At 50.1% G+C, this 23030-nt stretch overlaps 5 protein-coding genes across 5 annotated transcripts; 3 read left to right on the forward strand and 2 right to left on the reverse strand.

The window, feature by feature from the left end:
• Positions 1-98: 98 nt before the first annotated feature.
• On the forward strand, positions 99-1705 carry PtA15_1A851 (uncharacterized protein; the record flags this gene model as incomplete). Its single annotated transcript, XM_053165921.1, has 4 exons — positions 99-192; positions 270-308; positions 390-669; positions 1573-1705. 4 exons carry the CDS (start codon positions 99-101, stop codon positions 1703-1705), a joined length of 546 nt encoding a protein of 181 aa, XP_053017064.1.
• Positions 1706-10817: 9112 nt separating this feature from the next.
• On the forward strand, positions 10818-11865 carry PtA15_1A852 (uncharacterized protein; the record flags this gene model as incomplete). Its single annotated transcript, XM_053165922.1, has 5 exons — positions 10818-11090; positions 11153-11287; positions 11353-11469; positions 11525-11665; positions 11740-11865. The coding sequence occupies 5 exons, from the start codon at positions 10818-10820 to the stop codon at positions 11863-11865; spliced, it is 792 nt and encodes a 263-aa protein (XP_053017065.1).
• A 28-nt stretch (positions 11866-11893) lies between these two features.
• On the forward strand, positions 11894-12160 carry PtA15_1A853 (uncharacterized protein; the record flags this gene model as incomplete). Its single annotated transcript, XM_053165923.1, has 2 exons — positions 11894-12033; positions 12097-12160. 2 exons carry the CDS (start codon positions 11894-11896, stop codon positions 12158-12160), a joined length of 204 nt encoding a protein of 67 aa, XP_053017066.1.
• A 1492-nt stretch (positions 12161-13652) lies between these two features.
• PtA15_1A854 (uncharacterized protein) lies at positions 13653-18735 on the reverse strand (the record flags this gene model as incomplete). The annotated part of the gene is made up of 12 exons (XM_053165924.1): positions 13653-13691; positions 13785-13839; positions 13926-14217; positions 14285-14605; positions 14779-14974; positions 15042-15486; positions 15558-15802; positions 15868-16128; positions 16194-18071; positions 18198-18308; positions 18376-18469; positions 18539-18735. 12 exons carry the CDS (start codon positions 18733-18735, stop codon positions 13653-13655), a joined length of 4134 nt encoding a protein of 1377 aa, XP_053017067.1.
• Positions 18736-19249: 514 nt separating this feature from the next.
• PtA15_1A855 (uncharacterized protein) lies at positions 19250-21284 on the reverse strand (the record flags this gene model as incomplete). The annotated part of the gene is made up of 11 exons (XM_053165925.1): positions 19250-19320; positions 19385-19452; positions 19523-19693; positions 19751-19827; positions 19885-19908; positions 19971-20204; positions 20282-20519; positions 20590-20617; positions 20692-20806; positions 20880-20948; positions 21009-21284. The coding sequence occupies 11 exons, from the start codon at positions 21282-21284 to the stop codon at positions 19250-19252; spliced, it is 1371 nt and encodes a 456-aa protein (XP_053017068.1).
• Positions 21285-23030: the final 1746 nt, after the last annotated feature.

Here is a 23030-nt window from a genome sequence, read left to right on the forward strand (position 1 = left end):
AGTCACTTTCACGTAGGCCTCGAGATTGCTCAACATTTCACTCCAATCCGGACATCATGAATTATCAAGAACCCTACTGATTCTCGTGATTCTCCCCGATGTCTCTCTATCTAGTATTACACGTTTCTGAAGATTCAAAAGGGGCTGCAAAGCCTCTGAATAATCACCGCGGAAAGCGCGTCCATCAAAGAGGTTTGTCTTACTATCAAATCTATCTTCCTGGTAATATTCATGGTATCTTCACTGACCCTACATCTTTCCCGAATCAGATTACTCTTTTCCGTTCAAATATTTGAAAACAAAAACAGGTTTGTAGAATGAGATATCGTTTACACCGATCCACGCCTGAACCCATTGATGTTGACTTCCGGCCATCACTGAATTCTCAGAAACAGGCGATGAGGAAGCGTATGACGAAATCCTCAAGACAAATTCCGAGATTCAACTTGCATTGGGAACACTCGGGAAGCCTCCAAGCCAAATACGCCCCAAGGCCCTCAAGCCTCTCACTGCGGATTTCCAATCTGCATCGCCTCACAAGAGGGTGGCAGTCCTGGCTGTCTTTTATCAACTGTTCATGTGCCGGGACCATCGGCTCAATCCGCATGTTTACAAAGAGTTTTGGAACCTTCGGCAGTATCTCACAGAGCGCGAGGACTTCTTGTTCAGGTACACTGCAGAAGGATTCGATGTTGGCCTAGGACCTGGCCTAGGAACCCCGAAACCCCGCACAAATTGGTGGCACCCAAAATCCTGAAATTTGCAGAAATTCATACATTTGCATAGCCCATTCATACACGTTTCGTGCATACACTCAGAGGATTTCCAAAATTTTCATACATTTGGCTCCCCTCATAAATTCATACATTTCTGGTTACTGCCCTCCCTTCCCTGAGGAAAATTTTATACATCTGAGGTGCCTACCCTTAATTGCAAAAAAGGCCATTCATACAATTTTTGTGCGTACCATGTCGCCATTTGGCCAGGAAATTCATACATTTTGGTGGCACCCATTTACAGGGGGTTGCCAGGGTCTTGTTGGCCCCCTTGTTGAACCTCAACCAACACCCTGCCGCCAACAAGCCAAAAAAATCCCCGGCGGGGGTTCAACTGCAAGACCACCGCGTGAGAGACATTTAGTCATCACTCAATCCGCGGTGGGGAATCCTCTTTGGCCCCTTGAAAGCACCCACATTTCTACACGGCAGTTGCATGAATTAAGGTTTTGGTTGGCAATCTGACGTGAGGGGCCAAGTATTGGTCGGCTTGACTGGTCAGCTACCAGCCCCCGCGTCAGCCGTCAAATTGACAGCCAAATAGCCAGCCCACCCGCCGGCACTTGAATTCTGGCAACTCAATGTTAACTTCATGTTAACTTGCCTGTGTCATTTTGCCGACAATCAACGTTGACCAAAAATCTGCCGGCCGTCAAGGGCAAGCAAAATTCTAAGTCCCCCATCCCCTCCTTACCTGGACTCACCACCGCACCTTGCTCTCACCCCCCACCACCACTCCTCACCCCCACCCTCATCACCTCTACTAATCCACGCCATCTCGCCTCATCACTTCAAGCAAACCTCACCATCTCGCCGTCGCAATGACTACCCGGTCCAACCTGGACGAGTCTGTACGAGTGGCCAAGGCCGGGCTCGGATGGGTCGTCGGCAAGGAACGGAGCGGGTTCGTCGGCAAGGACCGCACTTAGATAGTTGTTAGTTCTACCACCGTTACAAAATAAACATGTAAATAGAAATCTTGCCAACCAACAAAAAAATCTCGCGGACCCAGTTGAGACAACGGGAAAATCTCCCCATTGTTGGTTTGATGATCATCAAACCCCGCTGCCACTGTCCCTGTCCTCCTGTTGGATGATCTTCATTCAACACCAAGAACTGGACAACTGGACAGTTCCTTATAATCCCCCTTTCCCGTCCTCCATCCCTCCTTTTCCATTCCCCACCAACATGGCCATAACCAAATCAATCTCAGTTGAAATCAAGTACAATCTCTGGCTGTGCGACAACACATTACAGCTTGCCGCACCTGAGAAGATACCAGCTGAATGGCCTTGTGAGCCTTCATCATTTGTGCAGATCACCAATCACTCCTGCCGGTGTGTTTGGTTCAAGAACGCAGTTCTCAGCAACCTCGATTCAACCCGGGATGATTTCAAATTGGGTGGCATACTCAACAAAGAAGATGCCCTTGGCTGACTCGCTTGGGTTGGCCAAATAATAAAACCCAGTGGGAGGATCAGTAGGTACCCGTTTCCAGACCGCTACCCAATTTTCCGCCGATGTATGCTGCAGATGCCAATGGGCGCCAGGGCCGCGGTACGGATCAAGGGGTCTGATGCATACCTTGAAAGTTTCTAAAAAGTTGAAGTGAGTGATGGATGCTCCCATTCTGCTCGGCATCCCACCACCACCATCAACTGAACTGCATGTTTTCATTCAGGACATCTGGGACGATCTCAGCACAACCAACTTGCAGGCGAGCAAACCACCAACACCACATAGCTCGGATGCCAACAGCCCGCCGCGTATTTTGGACGACGCGGACAACCCCGCGCCTCGTTCGGACAACGATTCCAAGACCAATTTGCCATTGGCTCTTGCCAAGGGGCCAGTGGAGGGTTTTGTGGCTGTTGGAGACCCGGTTCCTAGAGACATCCCTCCTGCCAAGCGCCAACGCTTGCACCAGGCTGATTTCAATCTGTCAATGGAGCAGTTTTTTCTCATTTCACATCTCAAAGGAAATGAAAAACACACTATTTCCATAATTAAAAAACACTCTATCTACCACTGGTCTGCCTTCAAAGGCATGACTGCGCAGGATCTCATGGATGCTGGATTTAAACTGGGCCCAGCTCATTTGATAGTTTTAGGTGTAGCCTCTGCTGTTGCGCAGCTTGAACATAACTGATCTGTATACTTGTTCTCCTATTCATCTACTGTTTATTCTTTTGTCCACCTGCAAATGTAACTTGTCTGTCTCAACCATTGAACTTCTTGAACTGCTCACCTGTGTCACCTGCAGCCAATCTGACATATGAGGACTCACTGGGTTAAAGGAGCTGTAATCCTACACTAAAACTGTGCCGGTACTACACCCAAGACCCAGTGATTTTTTGCTTTAGGATTCTTTCTGCCAATACATATCAAAACTTCTGGAGGATGTCTGAAAACAACTTGTTTAATAACATTTTTGTCTTCTATCAGCTGTAAACTAAATGAATGAATCTATACTCCATACAAAAAAATATTCTTTTTGTTTTGTTTTGTTTTGTTTTGTTTTGTTTTGTTTTGTTTTGTTTTGTTTTGTTTTGTTTTGTTTTGTTTTGTTTTGTTTTGTTTTGTTTTGTTTTGTTTTGTTTTGTTTTGATTTGTTTTGTTTTGTTTTGTTTTGTTTTGTTTTGTTTTGTTTTGTTTTGTTTTGTTTTGTTTTGTTTTGTTTTGTTTTGTTTTGTTTTGTTTTGTTTTGTTTTGTTTTGTTTTGTTTTGTTTTGTTTTGTTTTGTTTTGTTTTGTTTTGTTTTGTTTTGTTTTGTTTTGTTTTGTTTTGTTTTGTTTTGTTTTGTTTTGTTTTGTTTTGTTTTGTTTTGTTTTGATTTGTTTTGTTTTGTTTTGTTTTGTTTTGTTTTGTTTTGTTTTGTTTTGTTTTGTTTTGTTTTGTTTTGTTTTGTTTTGTTTTGTTTTGTTTTGTTTTGTTTTGTTTTGTTTTGTTTTGTTTTGTTTTGTTTTGTTTTGTTTTGTTTTGTTTTGTTTTGTTTTGTTTTGTTTTGTTTTGTTTTGTTTTGTTTTGTTTTGTTTTGTTTTGTTTTGTTTTGTTTTGTTTTGTTTTGTTTTGTTTTGTTTTGTTTTGTTTTGTTTTGTTTTGTTTTGTTTTGTTTTGTTTTGTTTTGTTTTGTTTTGTTTTGTTTTGTTTTGTTTTGTTTTGTTTTGTTTTGTTTTGTTTTGTTTTGTTTTGTTTTGTTTTGTTTTGTTTTGTTTTGTTTTGTTTTGTTTTTTTTTTTACACATTCACAATACTTGAAATGATTGAAATAGTGAGTATTTGTGAGATCTTTAGTCATTGTGAGGGCCTCACCAGTAGGAATTAATACTATTCAACAATCATCTTTGGGATGAGGTTTGATAATTTCCTGCAGGACCACTTGCTCTTGGGTCATACAAAGGATCAAATGTGCTTGTTTCATGAATTTCTTGCCCCGCCCCCAGGGAATTTCTGGATGGAGAATGGTACATTGAATTTCCTGTGGTGGTGCTGGCTGGGAGCCCATAGAATCCACTTGTGCTCTCTGGGGGTGCATAAAATCCACTCCTATTGGCTGGGGTGGCATATAATCCACTCCTGGAGTTTGGTGTATACATTGGTTGCCCCCCCCCCCAAAATTGAACCTCTGGATGAAGATTGATACAATGAATCTCCTATGGTGCCACCCACTGGGGGGGAATTGAATTGAACCAATGGGTTTGATGTGGTACTTGTTTGAGGATGGTAAATTGGGTTTTCCATTGTGTTTCCTGCTGATAAGGCATGTAATCCTCCAATTGGGTTTGATGCATAGATTGATTCCCTCCCTCCCAACGAGCTTCTGGATGAAGGACAGTAGATGGGATGGTACATAGTGTGGTCTAATGATGCTGAATTAGTTCTGCCATTGGAGTTTGATGCATACATTGATTGTCCCCCCTGAAAAGAAATTGTTGATGGGGAACAGTACATGGAATTTCCTGTGGTGCTGACTACTGGGGGAGCTCCATCTTGAATATCAGTATTTGGGCTGGCCAAAAAGGCTTCTTGGGATGGGAACAAGGCACTCCCAGTAGGTGGCCATGGCTGTGGATGCACGTCTATAATTTGGCCACCACTAGGCAGAGTATAGAGAACCCTTCTTGCTTTCTGAGGTAAAGACATATTTTGAACCAGATTCATATGGTTAAATTGATTGGGGGCTGGTTGGACTGACTGTACGGAATTGCTTCTGCTCCTGTGAGGAGTGTTGGGTTGAAGAGGAAATGGTTGGACAGATATGGCAGAATTGCTCCTCCCCCTCTGATTAATGTGAGGTTGAACAGAATTCCTTGTTGAGTCAATATGCTGGTGTTGATGGAAAAATATTTCTTCTTCTTGGTTGGGCAAAAATTTTTCACTCTTCCATTTTTCTATCCCTTTCCTAATGGCTTCTGAAAAATCTCTGCCAGGGACTGGCTCAAGTGGCACTCCAGCAAGTCTTCTGTGGGCCTCTGATTCATGAAATGAGCATGAATTCAGAATGTAAGAATCAGTTGGTTTGTGGTCCACCATGTATCTTGCAGGATTGCCCTCATGGTTATGATTCACGCGCCTTGAGGTCAATTTGACTTGGCATCCACTGTCATGGCAGTTGTGCTGTACATTGAGGCAAAAAATGATATCCTGTAATTATGGGTTAGGGTTAGATTTTCCTTTTTTTGAAATGTGATACATTTCAGGCATATTGAATTGACATACCTCGGGCAAACAAATATTGTATTTATTGGTCCTGTTAAGGATTCTCATTTGGTAGTAATCAGACACATTTGATTGGTCAAACAAATTAACCTGCATGCAGTAGATAGGTTTTTTGGGGCCAAGCGCGCTTTTTGATGTTACTTTCCACATTGAATGAATTTGGCATATGTTTCCTGATTTAGTCCTTGGGTTATCCACAAATAAAAAATAATCTTTTTGCACACTTCTTTTATCATCCAACTTCATGCAGAATACCTGAGTAATATGCTGGTTGGGATATTTATTCCTAACCCCCTGCGGAATCTCTAATTTATCTGAGTTATGCAGTCTGGCTTTCAAAACTTCTGGGAACTGACTGCCTGAACCATGAATACTTGAATGAACGTAGCCCATGGATTGCTGTATATCTTCCAATTGAAATATACGTTTCAAGTTTGCAGATGCTACAAAATAAAATTTCTTGACATGATTCCAAAGATAAGCACCGGACAAAATTGCCCTCAGACATTGAAAATTGCTAAATGATATTGCCAAATCTCTTCCAGGATGCTGCCTATTTGAGTGAATGGAAGCATTTCTAAGTATACTGTTGAAACTCTCAAACTTTTCTGTTGCAAAAAGGCTGGCGGGACCAAAGCGTGCAATAGAGTGTACAAGGTGTATCAGCATATGGAACTTGGGTTTGTTGACCCATCTTGCATTGCACTTCATGAGCTGTAATAATAAGTGATCAACCAATATCTCCAATTCTTTGAGATAAACATCCATGTCAGAAATGTGTGTCTGGAAGACATAGGGGGCCATCCTGCACAGTGAACGCCACAATTCTCTTTGCTGTTCATCCATGAACTGAAAGAAAACAAATGGGGCACATTGAAGTATAATCTTGAAGTCTTTTCCAACCATGCTTTTGTGATGTTTATATAAGTATGCAGCATTTATTTCTGGTAGATCAAGTGAATGGGTGATAAATGATTGCCATGCTCCAAGGAGATTGTTCATGTGCCGTGGCTTGATAGTATTACTGAGGAAATCTATGGTTATGTATTTGATTATACCCAAGAGGATCACATGCAAAATTTCAACAGGTGTATCTTGGCATCCATCAAAACCTGATACAGAATGCAGAAATTGTCAGTGTTAATGTTGGGTCAGAATCAGTGTTAATTCATTTCTTACCCAGCAGGCAAAGAAACGGGTTGAACAGTTTGTGTTTCTGATGCTCATCAAGAGCCATGATCTTACCAACCTCCCCCACCTTCTTCCTATCTTTCAGCATGTCTACAAATGCCTTATTTATCACATCTTGGACTCCCAAGGCTTTGGATTCATTTATATAATCATCTTTTGAATGATTTACTGCTGTTTCCCACAGTTTATAAGAGCTTTCAATGGTCTCATTCCAGTCTCTAAAATCCACAACATCCTATAGTTAATGGAGGTTGTCAGATTCTCAAATAATCATTAAAGAAGTCATCCAGCAGCTACATACCCTGTTTCCCAAAGAGTCCATTCCTAAGAACTGATAAATGTAGTCTTCACCTGATTTATCACTCCGCTTTTCCACTCCCAAATGGCAGATGCGGCAGGGGTTCAATGAAGCACCAGGCAGAGGAGTGTTGGTAATCTCTGTGTGCATTGGGGAGTCACCTAGGAAGCACATAACCACAGTGCTAACAAGAACTCTTGTTGCAATTGGCAGTCAAAATCCACACAACCATTTAAAGTCATATCACTGGGGAATAGAAGTAAAATTCATTTATTTTATTCATCAATCTTCACTTCTACCTCTACCATGAGATGTAAATTAGAAATCTCACTTCAGTTCATCAACTATTTGATCAGCCAATTCCAATGGCCCGGCTGTGTTAGATGTTGAGAGGAAATGACAGTTATACTGCTGATTTGATAACTTGGGAGGAAGACCTGCTTGGGTGAAATTGTCAGGGCGGGTCTCTATTGTGGCCGCGCCCTGAATATAAACCTTAGTTATATTCTAAGGTTTCAGCTGATCTCAGCTGTCACGACGTCAGTTGGAGCTTGACTTGGCCGCAGCGCAAGGAGGAAAGCCGCGCCTCCGTCTGGAGGGGCTGGTTGAGCGTATACAACCGAAGTCCTAGGGACTCGTGGAAAGGTTCCTGTCTAGGACAGGGAAGAGAGAAAAAGGGAAAAACCTAGACTTACTTAGTTCGGGTAAGTCGAGGTTGAGAGCGGAGTCGGAAGTGGAAAGGTGGTGGAAGGTGGATCAGGAAATAAATGCCCCAATCGTTGTATCTTCGATGCAACAAATAAGCGGGCTTGGTAACTAATGATCTGGGGAGCTGTTCCTTGGGGACAAGCTCCTCGTACTTATACTCATGTCTTGCGTGGCCAACTTGTGGTTGGCCCGAAGATACTTGACATCCCGACGGTTCAGGGAATCTCATATCCTGGGAATCATTGTAGATGATTCCTCAGGGTATACGGAAATGTACTTGCTCTCGCGCCGGCGTCGGCCCTGCTTGTGAGCCAAGGCTTTTCCTTGGATGCTTCACTCGGAGAGGCGGGGTGAAGAGCCCGTAAGAGGCCCGCGACCCGTTAGCAAGGCTGCGCTTGGGCGTGGCTTGTTGTCCTCTGCGCTATCTAAGCTAGCAGGAGGCTGACAGAAATAATAACTGATGTGCTTATTCCATTTTTTTGATTGATTTCCTGAGGTATCATCACAATACAGCGCAATTGGAACATGCCTAATAATTCTATTGCCAGACTTCTTCCGCCATTCGTTTGGCAACTTTATGGCCGATAAAGATCCATGATCATCCTCTGAAAAGATACCAAAACAAAAATCATTAATAAATCAGCAAACAATTTCATTAATGTAAGCCCTAGATTAAGAGATCACCCCATAGTGTGTTGTGGCACACTGATGACAATGATTTATCACCCCACATGCATATTTCAAAATAATTCAATGCAAATTCTTCAAAATCTATGGAGAGCAACTTTGGCGATTTATATGGCAGGTCACTGGGTATTATCATCTTGAAATCCAGCTGGTGTGACAAACCATCATGATTGGGTTTGACACATTTTGCATACATTTTATCATCCTCTTTTTGTAAAAGTAGATGGGTACCACCAACTCCCCTGAATGTAACTGGCAGGGCTCATAGATGTAGTAATGCTTTTTGTTTATGGCCACCATTTGTGCACGATATTCACGAGAAAGGTCCTCACGCCACTTGTAACTCTGGGACATCTTGTAAATATTTTTACCACCTGAATCTACAGGGTAAAAATCCAGGTATGGGTTCACATATGGGTTTGCTAGATCCTACAGGATAGAACCCCCAAGTTCAATTAACAGGTGTTGTTAATTACAATGAATACACACTTACTAGGGAAATAATCACACTTACTAGGGAAATAATCACACTTACTAGGGAAATAATCTTCTGTACACTCAAGGAATAGCATTGATTCTTAAATACACTTTCTCTTTGGTTGGGTTGCATGTTGAGCATCTCCCTGATTTGGGCCTTAGCCCTCCATAGAGAAGTCCAACAGCGCAGCTTTGTTCCGCAGAGCTCCATGAGTGTGCGGACCTTTTCATATTGCATGTGCAATAGGATGTTATGCATGTAGCCTGTCAGAAGGATTGCAACGAGATGCTGTGCCGCGTGAATTCAAACAAACCCCCCACATCAGCCCCCTTGACCCCAACAGCCACGTCCGACTTGTCTTTTCATTGAAGTCAGCTCACCAACAAGTCCCTAAAGGGATACCACCCTGGATCGTCTTCCCCATTGTCTTCCGGCACCTCTTCCGCTCCCTCGTCTTCTCCTCCGCTCCCCTCGTCAACCAGACTCACCGGCTGGAAAATGTCAATCACCTCACACATGTTATGATCATCTACCTCGCTGTCGCTCCCCCTCTGGCTCTCACACAAATCCGACCAATTGTCCGGGGACACCACGTCAGTATCACACATTTGACTGTCATCTTCAAAACTTTCATTACGATGTTCTGTTTCTACACCTGCAGGTTTGATATCCTCGATGGGCCTAGAAGGATAGTTTGCGTTGATTTGCCGGGTAATCTCACGCTCAGGGGTCTTGACGCCGGATATACCAAAACCCGGACGCAAATTTGGCAGAAGGTTAGACAAGTGCATTGGGTGCCTCGCATGTTCATCAGTTGACACCATTGCTTGTCCACCGCAGAACCTGCAAATCCATTTGGGTCGGATATCATCGGACCCAACTCAGATCAAAAACTAAAAAAGAAGTATCTATAAAGGTAAGTAATTTGGGATCACTGCAATCAAAAAATAAGATGCAATTAACCTCTTCTATCTACTTGTACCGCATGACTCTTCCTGATGCTCATCTTAGCTGACACACTCTCAGGAGGGATCACTGTTATCAAAGAAAAGGTCACACCTGCAATCACTGACGCAAGATATATGGGAAGTGCGAACTCAAAAGATTGCAGGGCAGACCACATTTATTTAAGGCATCTCTCTGACGCCGTTACTGACCCTTGTTCCCCAGCTTAAACCAGAAAGCCTAGCTGTGACGTGTTACATAGATCACCCGGCCTTTTCTGCTTTTGTAGTGTTTTGTTTAGCAAGTATGCAACAATCTGTATCCGCAAATGTTTTACCGGGCGCCTCTCCGTTCCAAGCCATCATGGTCGATGAAGGCAATCATGAACCGATTCAGCCTGCCTCCCAGTCCACAGCCAACATCGTTTTTGAAGGTGATCAGGGCCCACCTCACCCGGGGCGTGCCACTTGATCTAAGCAACCTCGCCCGCCCAGCAGCCAGGGTGTTGTGCGTACACCTTGAGTTGTCCCTGCAGGTTAGATCATCCCCTTGTGTTAACTCAAGTCAAAGGATGTATGAAACTGACAAAACTGACATCTTACCATTGTAGGCCAAACAAACCGTGCCTCCAGTATAACCCCAAACCAGGTTGTAACTGGGTTGGGCGGAGCATCAAGAGGTAAGTCAAGTCTCCTATTGATCTGTATGGTTTCAGAAATGTTGCTGAAACCACATCAGATCCCCATATTCAGGTGCCCATCATCCCCGCCATCCCACCGCAAGCGCCGGTCATCACACCCCATCAAATCATCCACAGTGGAGGTGGGTCCCGAGGTGAGTATTTCTTTTGGAATCATCCACGCATTCCAACTCCGATTCCCCTTGTTTGTTTCATAGATCATAGTTGTCTGCCAACCATAACTCCGAGTTGGGTCATAGGGGACAGCCCAACCCTAACCCCAATCATTACACCCAGTCGGGTGATTGGGGACAGCCCGATTCCGCCACCCGACCCAATGTCTGAAGACAAAGAACTGCTTGGAGGCTATAGTGTGGAGGGTAGTATGGATGGCTTCATCCGCCCGCCGCCGCCCCGCGGTCTCCCAAATAATGGCGGCCATCTTCCTCGTCCTCTTCCGCAAACACTGCCCACGGTTGTCCACCCCCCAGCCCCAGCCCCACCTCGCCAAGCTCCACCGGTGCCTATTGGGGATCATCTAGTGGAATCCCTCCTTGCCTTGGCTCAGTTATTGGATGCCAACATACAGCTGACCCGTCAGCTCTTTAATGTAAGTTCATTTTTCAAAGCAAGTTGCTGCACGCTGACATGAGCATTTAACATTGTTTTTAGGCACCAGAGCAAACTCAATGGAGAATCCAGGTTATTATGTTCATGTGGATGCGCCAATTGTCCCCCCCTGCAACGATCCCTGCTCCTGTAGCTGCAAACGGGGCCACCGGCCATGTGTACAGTACAGTTCTCCGGGTACGTTAACTTCCCCGTTTATGTATCCAAGAAGCTGATTGAACATGATTCCTCCTTGCAACCAGACCAGAGTCCGTCAGAAGATCCGGGAAATCCTCATGCGGAGTACCTTGGAATCTTACAGCCGGGCTCAATCTGTAGACGGGCACTTATATGTACATTCCCCTCTCCCATTAGTGAAAGTAAGTTTTGTGGCCTCTTTCCTGTCCCATGGAGCTTGACTGACATTATTTGTAGAGCTTCATACTTGAACAGTCCCCGGTATTCAGGAGGACATATCTCCCTCCTGGGCTCCCAAACAACCACGAATCCATGACGAGCTTGGTAACCTTCTTGCGTGCCATGCTCAAGCATGAGAGGACTCATATGCGCAATGTGGTAAGTTTTTTTTCTTTTTTTGTAGCTTGTTGTTTGGTCTCCTGACTTGGGATATTATGCGCTGCCTTTGGCAGCTTTTGAGTAACATCCGGCAAGACGCCCGACCACAAGAGCATGGGACCTGTGCCCAAACTATTCGACCTTATCGTTCTTCTGGATTGAGCGTTCCAGCCCAGGAACGCTCTGCGATCGGCCGCTGAAATACAAGCCGACCTCAACCCCGCAGTCATGGTCAGATTGGCCTTGCTCCGATTGTGTACCATTCATCATCTCTTGCATCGAGCGCCTGGGGACAGCCGGTCGCAATGGGATCTCATTGATGACCAGCTCGAGTCAATCAGGGAAAAGTCTTTTCTTGAAACGCATGCGTAAGTTCTCACCATATATTAATTAGCCCTCCATATTTAAGCTGACTTAATTCCTTGCTTCAGACAAGCTATCTTAATTTTGCGTCGCGATCGACTTCTCAACAGAGAAGCAGCCCTTACCGAGTAGCATGGCTTTTCCCTTTTCATTCGTGACGCTTTGTTTTTTCCATCTCTCTCTCTCTTTGCCGCTCTCGGTTCTCTTCCCACTCTTGGTTCTCTTCCCAGATCGTTATTTGTAAAAAAAAAAAAAAAAAAAACACACCAAAAAAGGCATAAAAACCACAAAAAAAAAAAAACATTAAAACATGCAATAAAAACCAAAAAAAGTGCCCTGGTGGCCGCCAGTTTTTGTTCCGAGCAAATCGTGAGTTTCGGCGGTTGTTTGCCGTCAAACGGTGGACAAAAGTGGCTGCCCGCATTTGTGAACGGACTTGGGGTTGACGTCAAGTTCCCGCTCGGGTCGGCGGGCCGGAAGGTTTGCCAGCTGTTTGGCCGACTGCTCTCTGATGGGCGGGCTGACAATTCGGCCGTCAATTTGACGGCTGACGCGGGGGCTGTTTTTTTCCGGTCAACAATGGCTGAGGGGGGACCGTCAATTTGACGGCCGAACTTGCGGCGCTTTTGACCGCGCTATGCAACCGCCGTGTACCCTTTGGTCCGCGTGTACAATGTGCATCCATTGTTTTTGATTGACCTTTCAGGTGGAATTCTAGATCATCGTTGAACGCGGTGCAAACGAGTCTACTTGATATGCAACGACCGCTGATGATGGAGGTGGCAATTAAGAAAGCAGGCTATTCCGTATTTCTCTATTTCTGAGCACAGAAGCCGCTGTTGCTCCCCTTTGACACCAGAAAATAGAAACAGAGACCAGCAAATAGCCGGCTTTCTGAACCGCCGGGGAGTCCTCCAATGCCCCGAAAAATTCAAACATGGTAACTGGTTAACTTCTGGCAAGGCCTGTTGCTTTCTCTTGAACTTTCCGTGTTGGTCGTTCTCCATGCTTCTTGGACATGGGCGGGGCCGGATGTGATCGGCGTTTTGCATGGCGCAACAGGCAGTGGGAGAACTGCAAGCAGGGGAGAAACGGCGGCCAATAATTTGCCCCACCAAAAAAATGCAAACCGGCTCACCTGATAATTCCCACACAAGCCCCTCTTCCAGAGACGCGACTGCGCAAGAGGCGCCCGGCACCCGGCTCGGTATGAAAGGAGGGGCGTGTGTCAAGCTAGCACGAGTCTCCCGCCAGGCGGGACTTGTGCTACATACAAGCCAGCCACCCAGCTCCTTCGTGCACGCAACAGCAGCTCTCAGCCAAACGACTCACGTCTGGATTAGCCAGTCTAAAAGAACAAAAGCAAAGACAAAAAGGATCATGATGACGAAGACACAGATAAACAGAGACAGTGTATGTAGCATCCGAGTACATATATATATAATATATAGATAGATAGATATATGTGTGAGTGTGAGTATTCGGGGAAGAGATAGAGCGGCATAAGTTATGTATATATATATATATGTATATGTATGTCCGTAGTGTTTGTGTCCGCAGCCAAAGACGCCCGCCCGGGCGCCGGGAAAACACGCGTGTGGGGGCCGTGTGCAAGGGCCCGCGATCAGCCCTGGAAGCGGAGATAGACGCGCATCAGGAAGTCCTACAAGCCCGCACAGAACAAGCCCGGAGAGCGTCAGATGGGACGGGGTGTGGCGAGGAGCAGAGAGAGAGAGGGGGGAAGGGGAAGACGGACCCTGGTCTTGTCCGGGTCGCCCGAGATAAGGTCGTTGAGCGAGTACCCTGCCAACCTACGAACCCGGGCGGGCCAAGGAACGAGCGTCAGCCCTGGACGAACACCAAAAAAAGGGAGAGAGAGAGAGAGAGAGAGAAGTACGGGATGTTCTGGGAATTGAGGAAGTCGAAGATAGCGAAGAAGACGTCGAAGTCGTCGTCCTTGAGCACGAGCGAGGGGCGATGGAGGTCGAGCTGGGTGAGATGGGACGCGCCGAGGAAGTCCCTGTCGGAGAGGCCGGAGTCGGCCCGGGTGAGGGCCTCGATGAGCCGGACGAGCACGTGGCCGTTGCGGATCGAGCCCGAGAAGTCCGAGGCGGTGGCGGACGTGCGGGCCCGGATCTTGTCGTTGATCCAGCCGAGCAATTCCCGGTCGGATGCCGAGAGCTCTTCGGCTGCACACACCAGCACGACGTCAGGTGGGCCGAACATAACCAGCAAGAGAGAGAGAGAGAGACTTACGAGACTCGGCGCCCGCTTTGGAAGGCGACGGGCGCTGGGTACTTCGCCGAGGCCTCAACGCGGCGCCGAGCTGGAGATCGTTGAGGTTATGGTCGCCCGGGGACTTGGGGCTCTCGGCGGCGGCGGCGAGCCGATGGGCGGGAGACTGCAAGCCCATCAACACGGCCGCGTCTTTCTCCGACAAGACGTCCGGGTTGGCCGCCAGCCTTGCTTTCTGGACCCGTGCCCGAGAAAGCGGGGAGGGTGGACGGGGCGGGGGGAACATCTTCTGGGCCTCCTTGATGGGGATGGTGCGGATGTTGCAGGACGAGATGACCGGAGCTGTGCAAGATAGCACCCATCTTCTGTCAGCGTTTCTATGGAAGAGAGGGTGGAGAAATTGGCGGCTCGGAGGTCGGGCAGGTTTGGCCGACGAGGTCTGCAATGCTCCTGGGTCTCCGCGGATGGCCGAATCCAGGCATCTAGAGCAAGAGATGTGAGAGAGGAGAGCTCACCGATCCAATCCCGGTCGATCGTCGCCTTCATCATAGCCTTCATCCAATCCCTGAGCAGCTTGGAGTCGTCGGCACTAAACAGATGGGTAGCCCCGTTATCGTGGATGATGCGGAAGCCGTAGCGGCCGGGATGGACGTCAGCGTCCATCACGACCTTGAACCCGGCGAGCTTGATCAGGCCTTTGATCCGGACCTCCTACACACATCCAAACCCGTCAGTATGAAGGCATCTCTCTGCAAGAAGGAAGAGGGGGGGAGGGTACGTTTTGGGCTTTGAGGTAGTACAGGTTGGGCCCTTTGAGGATGAAGTAGCGCAACTTCCACGTCGGATACTTCTCGCCCTTCTTGCGCATCCAGCCCATATGGTCGGGAGAGCCGATCCGCTCGAGCGCCGTCCGGGTCTCGCCGTCCCGCTTCCCGCCCTCGGCCAGCCCGGCCTCAGCCTCGGCGTCTTCCTTGGTCTCGTCGAGCGGGATGGGCGAGGAGATGGCGTGCTTGGATTCGGCGAGCGGGCTCAAGTGCTGGATCTGGTGCTGCGTCTGGCCCTGCACTTTCTCTTGTCCTCCCCCGCTGCCGCTGCCCCCTCCGCTGCCGAAATGGAACAAGGAGCGGCCATGGTGTCGGCCGTTCATCGACGACGGGTTGCCCGACGAACTGCTCGGCCGGCCCTCTCCTTCCCCATTGTTATTCGACGCAGTAACACTCACTCTGTCAAAACGACCCACACACAAAAAAAATAAGTCTATATTCCAAAAGATGAAAAAAGAGGGAACACTGACGGCGATTGGGAGCTAAGCTTAGGCGGCGGCTTGCGCACTCTCAGATTGCCCAAGAAGCTAGTACGAGACTTCGTATTAGCAGTGGGCGGGTCGTGCTGAGATTTGTCGGGAGTGTCGGGACTGATAGGCCTGCGATCGGGCGACTCGATCGAGTTTTTCTTGGTCTTGAGCGACGAGACGGCCGTCGTGGTGGCGGGCGGCTTCTGAATGCCGAGCTTTTTCTTCTTGACTTTCTTCGGCTTTTCCTACACACACACACACGTATAATGAGCAATAGGGAGGAGCAGTTGAAAAAAGTGAGGAGACGGACATCGGCGGGGATTTCAGGCGAGTCGAGCACGATGGGCCCCTCGAGTGTCCCGGTCTGATCCTTGACGGGCCCTGTCGCATCGTTCTCGTCGTGGGCTTCGGTGACCGGCGTCCATGAAGAGGCTCGACTACGACGGGTGCTGTCCACGGTGGCCTTGGACTGGTTGCGTTGGTGGTTGGACTGCGGGCTGTCGTGGTTCGAGAAGGTGGCCTGACGGGGGCGGCCGGAGGCGGACGAGGTGCGCTTGTAGCCCGGAGGAAGCTGAAAAAAAAAAATGAACGTGTGTAAGTAACGATGGAATGAGGAGGAGGAGGAGAAAGACCGACTTGGTTGGACGAGGGGACAAGCTCGTCCCGACTCGAGTTGCTGTTCTCGTTCTCCTGACGACGATGGGAGCTGAAGCCGGACGCATCAGAGGGCCGCTTATTGTGGCTCTGGAGAGCGGAGGCCTTGGAGGTCGAGTCGCGGGAGGAGGCATGCTGTGCAAGCTCTTCCTCACGATCGCTGGCGTCTGCCGTCTGAGGGAGGTAGGCTTTCTGGTAGGGGAACGTGGAGTGGTCATGCTTGGCGGTCAAGCTGAGACGGCCGGCCTGGTGGTGGTGATGGTGGTGGTGCTGGTGGGCGAGTTCAGTGCGCGGGTTGGCGAGAGGGGATGGGTGGAGGGACGAATCGATGGAGGAGGAGGTGAGATGGATGGGGTCTGAGAGCGGCGAGAGCGGATGGGATTGCTTGTGGTGGAGCAGGTTCTTCTTCAGCTCTTCGATCGCCTTGATCACTCGGACTCTCCGTCCGAAGGCCGTCAGCTCGATCTCCTTCAACGCATTGACATCCAGCTCGAGCAGGACGTCCCCGGTGATCTCGTGCTCGACAAACTTGCCGACGGTGAATTCGTCGAGTCCTTTGAGCTTGGCCCATTCAGACACCTCGGCGACCGACCATTGGTCGGGGGAGGCAGACGAGAAGGAGGCAAAGCCGAGCGGCTTTAGCGATCGACTCTGGGAGGATGAGAGGGAGCCGTCCCCGGGTCGGGCTCCAGCGCCTCCAGCGGATGAGGGGAAGGTGCTCGTGGCCGGGCTGGTGGGCTGGTCTTCGATGGAGATAAACTGCTCGACCCGGCTGCTGGAGCGGGAGCGAGAATCCTTAGCGGAGGATGAATCGGCGGTTGAGATGGAGGTCTTGGTATCCTGGAGAAGGACTGGCTGGGGAAGCTGAGAGAGTTGCTGATGTAAGAAGATACCGCTGCCGGTGCTGCAGGCTGAAGCTTGGCGTTGATGATTGTGGTGGTTCGAGTTGGAGGGGGTGGCGTTCAGGTTCTCCTGTGAGCGAGTGGTGAGCGAGTTCCTGGTTGTGGAGACGGCCACCTTTTCCGAGAGATGCTCCTGCGGGGATGGGGGCTGCTGATGGTCGGGGGCGGAAGCAGCAGCCGAGCTGAGGAGAGTAGTGGGGGTGGGGTGGAGGGAGACTGGTGGACGGAAGCCATCAGAGGGAGCACTGTTGGGGGGGCGGGTGTTATTGAGATCGGAGAATGTGGGCAGATTGGTGAACTGACTAGATTCGCGACTCATCCGGAGGGTGGAGGCGACGGGAGCGGAGGCCAGGTTGAAGTGGTCGCGCAGATCGAGGGCCAAGTCGCTGAGGATGCTGGAGGATGATGGCTTCTGGGGCTGGTGGCCTTTTGTGAAGGGTGGTTTGTCCTTCTCCTTGGGTGAGCCGGTGAGGCCGAGGGCCATGGCAGCAGCGGAGAAGGGCCCGGGCTTGAAGGCAGTTGGTTGACGGGTGGATTCGGATGAGGGCTGGGTGGAGAGCTTGGGGGCTGTCGGATGGGTGGTGGGTGAGCCAGATGGCTGAGTGTTGTTGTTGTTGTTGTTGTTGTTGTTGTTTTTGGGTTGCTGTTTTCCGGCAAGGGTGGAGCTGCGAGATCGACAGGATTTCTTGTTGTGGGTCGAGTTGGGCTCGTGATCATCGTCGTCAGTTTCGGCTCCGCTCTCTTCTGAGAGTTCCATGTCGCCGATCCCGGGGATGCTGATGAGGGAGTTGAGGCTGGTTCTGTGGGAGAGATGGATGTGGTTGGAGGCCGACTTGAGTTTCTCCATGACGGTGGCATGGCTGCTGCTAGATGATGCGTTGGCTTGTGCCTTCTGTGCTAGGATGGCGCGTGCTTTGGCCGGGTTGCTGTGGAGGCTGAAGTGGGTGGGCTCGTCAGCCTCGTCGGAGTGTTGTTGTTGTTGTTGTTGTTGTGATGCTGATGAGTCTGCGGTGGTTGGTGTGGGTGGGGGCAGTGAGCTGGATGAGCTGGAGGGGTGGTGGAGCTGGTCGATGGCATTCTGGACTTCGAAGAGTGTTTCGTTCATGGTGAGCTGTGGGGTTGGCTTGAGGACTGCTTCGGCTGGCAGGGTGTATGCCTGTGGGAACAGCCCATGCTGGCCTTTGGTGTTGCGCCCCTGGGAAGAAGGAGCAGAGTGAGTAGATGTTTTGGTTGCTGTTGTGGTGTGTTGGTTGTGAGCTGACCTGCCACCAGCCGTCGCCGTAGAGGTCGTCCTTCTCGGTTACCTCGATGGCCTCGCCAGCCGTGAAGGAGAGCTCGTCTGGGTTTTCGGCTTGGCTGTATGGATGGCAGGAGGGGTCAGTTTCTGGCTGTTTGGGTGGTTGTTTGTTTGTTTGTTTGACTGACAAGTCGTGTATTGCGTATACGATCGGATGTGGTTTTGCCATGATGGTGTGCTTCAGTTGCTCATCGGCTTGTTGGGTTGTTCGTGGTTTTTTGTGGTTTTTGGGTTGGTTCTGGGTGGGGCTGAGGTTGATCGGCTCCCCGGAGACTACCCACGGCCATGTGCTGCTCCCCTGAAGTCTGACGGCGCAGACAAACATCATTTTATCTGCGCTGTCAACTCACCGGCCCCCTCTGCCATCATCCAAACACAATTGCCACAGTGACAGGAGTCAGTATCAGAAACCCCCTGTTGATTTTGGAAGGCCAGAAATATATAAATATGCAAGTGACTTCCGGTCAAACCCAGACCTCAATTTACACACCCAAACTCTAGGAAAAAGGAAAGTGTTTTCCGCAGCCAGCAGTTTGTTGATTTCATGTGCGCTGTCTGTTGTTTTGGTAGTTGTCTTAATTTAGGAGAGGGCCATCTAGAGCTCTCTAAATGCCGACGGGAGCTATGGAAGAGCCTGCCACACTGCCAGTCTCAGCCAACAGTCCGCCCATAGTCGGCCCAGCATGCTGCGGTAACTCATACATGGACTGGTTGATCTCAGACTCATTTCAGATCGAATGGATGATGGGCTATATTAACAGATATATATGGGGCCAAGGGCCGCCCGCCTGGCCACCGCGTGTGGCCGGATGGAAAAGCTGGGCAAGAGGATGTTGGGATCAGATGGGCAGGCCCATCTGGCGACACGCAGCCACCAGGCCGTGTCGGCGCAAGGTCTTGTGCACGTCGGCTGGAAAACCGAGGGCTGGATCAGCAGCCGGTCTGTGCAGAGGCCGTCGGGCGGGGGGACTCACTTCTGTTCCGGAGGTCGCACACCGGCAGGTTGACCACGCAGTCCGCCGCCGGGTCCCTCGGGATCGTCCTGCGTGCGAAAAAACACGGCCAGCATCAGCCTCCGCGCCCCACAGCTACACACGTCCGGCCAGACGCACGTGTTCACCCAGGGGAAGTGCTCGAACCCCCCGTACTTCTGCTGGCAGGAGAGGGACGCATTCGTCAGGAACTGGGTCGAGAAGCCCAGCCGATTCTCGATCACGAACGCGTTCGGGAACCCCAGCTCCGCCTTGCCCTTGTCCTCGCTCACCCGCACGATGTTGAACATCCTGCGCACGCTGCTTCAGTCTGCATGCTCTCCAACATCATTGGTCCTATTCACTCACGTGCCCGTCGGGTCGCAGTACGACAGCTTGTCTTCTCCCTCCAGCGCCCCATTCGGCCCGTCGTGGTTGCAGACATCCTGTGTGTCCGCGCAAATCAGTTTCTGGATATGCCACTCGAAATGCAGCCCACTCACACTGCCGACGGTCACAAACGCGTCCTGGGGAAGCAAGAATCGTCAGATGATCATCCAGGTGCTCAAAGCCGGCTCGGAGTGCGCACCATAGCCCGGAGGATCCGGGTGAGGAAGAGCGCCGTGGTCACGTTCTTGAGCGCGGTTTCGATCGCCGGCAGGAAGACGGGCTCCGGGGGCGCGATGTAGGTCCCGTTCCTCAGCATCTCCGCCATCCCGCCCGGCGCGCTGATGGGCGACGCGAGGATCTTGCGGGACTCTTCGGAGATGCCGTCGATCATCTTCTGCTCGTAGATCTCCAGGCCGTCCACCAGATGGGCCCACTGCCAAGAAGATGGTCGACATCAGTCTTCTGCAGCCAGACATCGTGCTCTTTCTCTCTCGTGGCGAGCTCACTTACTTCTGTGAAGGCATCGTGTTTGGCTTCCTTGGGAACAGGCAGCAAGCCGGCAGCCGCATACGACGCAGCAGTGATGACGTTGTTGAGGATGTTGAAGAACATGTTCCAGCCCAGCTGGGCGTTGTTGAACATGACCAAGATGTCCAGGATCAGCGTGTTGCAGACCATGTTGAACGCCCCGTTGACGCCGAAGTTGAGCTTCATCATCTGGATCATGCGTGGATCCATCGCCGGAAATCTGGATACAGGGAAAATGCTCAAGGCTCAGCCGAAAACACCAAGCAGCTTGGGGATGAGAGGTCACTCACAGGGCGGACAAGATTATAGATATGGTGGCTGGAGGATGTGCCGGATGTTCGTCAGCAGTCTTGAGAGAACCTTTGGAGGAAGGGTCCCGAGAACGGCTCTACCTTGGACAAAGTTGACCCCGTAGGACAAAGCGCGGACGATGGAGTTGGTCTGGACGTTCCATTGCTGCATCGCCATAAGCACGTACCAGTCCGGGGCGGGGACGGGGAAGCATAGCTGGAGGGAGGAGGAGGAGCAGTCTCAGCCAATTGCGGATGCCAAGGAGATCTTCTCTTCGGGATCCCCCTACCTGGTTAGCGTTGCATTGGTTCCCGACACCGCAGTCGAAGTTCGGCGCGCCCTTGGACGCGGCGTATTGCTAGAGGGCCACCAGGGTCAGCCATGGGCGAGACAAAGAGGGGGGACTCCTCGAACTTACCGCCACCGTGAGATGGTCGCCGCCGGGATAGGCGCGCAGATAGTCGTCCAAGTTGAGCGATTTCCAGGTGTCTCGAGTGAGGGGCAGGGCCTTGCAGGAGCCGTTGACGGGCGCAGAGGGGTCGCGGGGCGGGCCGGACGCTTGGGAGCCGGGCGCGGACGCCGGCGAGGAGGGGAACAGGCCGAACAGGCCCCTCTTCTCATGGGGGAGCGACTGGGCTTCCACACGTGCAGAGAGCACGGCCAGGCAGCCGCACAACAACAGCCAATCCCGCATTCAAGCCTTGCGATATATATAACTATAAATAAACGAACGAACGGGTCGGTTTCTCTGGGCGGGTGGAGTGGGCTGGGTGGGGGTGGGGTGCTGCTCAGCCCTGTGCGGTGTTTGCTTCCCTTTAGTACCCATGTCGAAGCAGCGGGCGAAACTCGAGCAGCGCCGTCGCATCCCCTGACACACGAAGCCGCCCGAATCTCTTGCCAGCTCCCTCTCCTTGTGTATCGGGACCCTGCTTGGAGTCTTACTTGTCGCAAGCTCCATATTGCAGGGGGGATACATACCCACGCTCTTGGGTCGCACCTTGTCCGCTGGCAAGTATTCTCCGCGGGAGGCCCTTGAGCTGGGCAGCAGTTCCTGCCAAAATATGTGGGCCATGACGGCTCTTGTGGGGACCGCTCTGCGCCGGCCCGGGCCCTCAGGGGCTTCCGTTCCCACAAAACTGTGGAGAGGATGGATGGCACTTCAGCGCACACCAAAAGATCAAAGGCTGTTTCTGAAGCTCGGCTCTGAAGCAGAGAGCTCAACAAAGCACCAGTTTCCTTTGGTTGTTCAATCGTTTCTTTCGCACACAACATCAAAAAGCAGGCAGAGTCGGGGCGATGTACAGCTCAACCGCCTTGCAGGAAAACAATGGAGTACCAGGGAGTCGAATCCTGTACCTCTCGCATGCTACTCAGCGCGATGCTAAGCGAGCGCTCTACCGATGAGCTAGAACCCCAAGCTGTATTTTCCCCCGGACATTTCCAGGTCATAAAGCCTTGCAAGCACCAGAAGCTGCTTCATGTTTTATATCGTCTCATCCCCAGTCATTCGTAGGGAGCCTTCCTGCTGCGAGCCTTCCTGCCGCTTTATGAGTGGATTGTGATTCTTTTGGAAATATTTAGGCAGTGAGGGACTACACTCAGAAGTCGTCTGAGGCCAACCCAGACCAGCTCCTGCACGTGAAGTCTCCAGGGCCTCCTCCACTACACCACGGCTGCAGCCAAACGTTTCAAAGCGGTTGCGAAGTGGTATTTGAAACGTTCACAATACAATTGGAAGGATACGTCGGGGCGAAGCCCCCACGGAAACCAGTTTGAGAAGTTCGGCCGAACGTTCAAAATAATGTTGGCATTCCGCTGTGGGAACGGAATGAAAACTAAATAGGTTGTGAGGTGGTTCTAAAAACTTATTCCGTTAACAGAAATGTTTTTGAGAACCACCAAAACGTTTGCAAAAACCGCCATACATTATGGAAAACGTTTGCAAATACCGCTGAGGAGCAGTGCCAACCGACTCTCCAGCGGCTGTCGGAGCAGCAAAAGATGTACTCAGGCACGGATCGAACTGACAATCAACTCGATCCCACTGCCCTCCGGTGGCTGCTTACAGCACAAGCCACCAGCCGATATCTGAGGAGAGCTGTTGATGCTATATATGCTCTGTACCATTGGATTTTGGAGCTTTTTTTTCCCAAAGTCAATTTTGACTTTTTTCTTTTTTTTTTTTGGAGGATTGGGTTTTCTCAACCTCTCAGGTGGAAAAACAACCCTCCAGATTGGTTTTGCAAACTGACTCTGGCTTGCAAAAAGTTATGATAAACGTTTTGAAAAACGTTATCAGGACGTGAAAACGTTCACGGTTGTTGATTTCTTCCTTGAAACCTTCTTGGTTGTCATTTTCGTTTTTCAAACCGCTTGAAGTGGTAATTCAAACTATCTCGGTTGCACATAACGTTTGCCTGAACTAATTTGATTAAAAAAA

This window comes from Puccinia triticina, chromosome 1A (assembly GCF_026914185.1).
Source record: "Puccinia triticina chromosome 1A, complete sequence".
NCBI lineage: Eukaryota > Fungi > Basidiomycota > Pucciniomycetes > Pucciniales > Pucciniaceae > Puccinia > Puccinia triticina.